The sequence below is a fragment of the Pinus tabuliformis genome, chromosome 9 (assembly GCF_031772625.1).
Source record: "Pinus tabuliformis cultivar Carrire ecotype Pingquan chromosome 9, CPIR1, whole genome shotgun sequence".
Lineage (NCBI taxonomy): Eukaryota > Viridiplantae > Streptophyta > Pinopsida > Pinales > Pinaceae > Pinus > Pinus tabuliformis.
Genome location: NC_142307.1, coordinates 1,263,146,976 through 1,263,148,264, shown reverse-complemented (window position 1 = coordinate 1,263,148,264; position 1,289 = coordinate 1,263,146,976). Strand labels below are relative to the sequence as shown.

Below are 1,289 nucleotides of genomic sequence, written 5' to 3'. Positions count from 1 at the left end.
GATTCTTAACCTATGTTCAGAGGATGGTGCGATCTCCAATAGAACGTATAGAAATCTCCAAAGAAATTGAGACATAGAGGATGGCAGGTGGCACATTTGGATTTGACATGGCTGTGATTGATAGGACGACTAGAATGCCAGGTATTTTTTAGTTTGTTTCAAATTTCATTGTCTCTTCAAGTTCATAACTTCATACTTTGCTTCAACTTTCAAATTTCATTTTTTTCTTATGTTTATTTAAAATTTTATTTGTAATTTTGTTGTAGATTCATGGTGGAGAATGTATGGTGCTAGGGTACCCCTTCTGCAAAAGCTTGCCATTCGAATCCTCAGCCAAACATGTAGCTCCTCAGGATGCGAGCGCCACTGGAGTGTATTTGAAAAAATACACAACAAGAAGCGCAACAGGGTAAACTTAAAACTTAAAATATTGCAAATTTCCAATTTTTTTTTTGAATTCATTAAACAATATTTTTTTTATAATTATTATTTCATGATCTTTGTACAGGTTGGAGTCCCAACGACTTAATGACATGGTCTATGTCTACTACAATCTTCGATTGTGGATGAGGCAACTTGAGAGGATACCGGATATGGAGGCCATCTCATTGGATGGGATTGACACCACTGCTGCATGGAGGGTTGAGGTCGAGAGGCCTCTCATGGAGTTTGCCGATGATTGGTTAGAGCAGGAGGTAGTGGAGGGGGAGGAGGAGGAGGAGGAGGAGGTGGAGCAACAGGAGGAGGAGGTGACACCACCTACCCGGGCTACCCTTGCCACCAGTAGAGGACGTGGTCTACCTCCTATAGCTCCTAGTTCTTCAGCTTCTAGAGCACAACAGAGTCCACTGCCAACTCCACCGGCATCTACATCTAGAGGGAAAGGGAAAGCTATTGCATTTTCTCGCAAGAGGGGCAGAGGAAATCAGTAGTATTAGACTTTAGTTATTTGGTTCATTTCATTGTATATGACATTATGACTCATGAGATACATTATTATATTTTTTGTTGATATTTTGAGGCTGAGTTGGGAGTCATGAGTCAGGACTTATTATTCAGGACATGATTCACTGTTATGTGTGACACTGTGATGTAGCACTAGAAATGATATAAAACATCTTATATATTAGTTCTTTTATCATATTTATGTGTCAATGTATTTATTTTATGTTGTAGATGCTTTAGATATTAAAGAAACTGAAAAAAACGAATATTTTTGTATGTTAAGATTTTTTTACGATTTTTACGATTATTTTCCTATTTTTCCCCTTGCCGATAATATCCCGATA

The 1,289-nt window shown here is 38.1% G+C and overlaps 1 protein-coding gene across 1 annotated transcript; it reads left to right on the top strand.

The window, feature by feature from the left end:
• Nucleotides 1-276: 276 nt before the first annotated feature.
• On the top strand, nt 277-1,013 carry LOC149153130 (uncharacterized). The gene is made up of 2 exons (XM_089439444.1): nt 277-409; nt 509-1,013. Exons 1-2 carry the CDS (start codon nt 285-287, stop codon nt 930-932), a joined length of 549 nt encoding a protein of 182 aa, XP_089295570.1. The 5' UTR covers nt 277-284; the 3' UTR covers nt 933-1,013.
• Nucleotides 1,014-1,289: the final 276 nt, after the last annotated feature.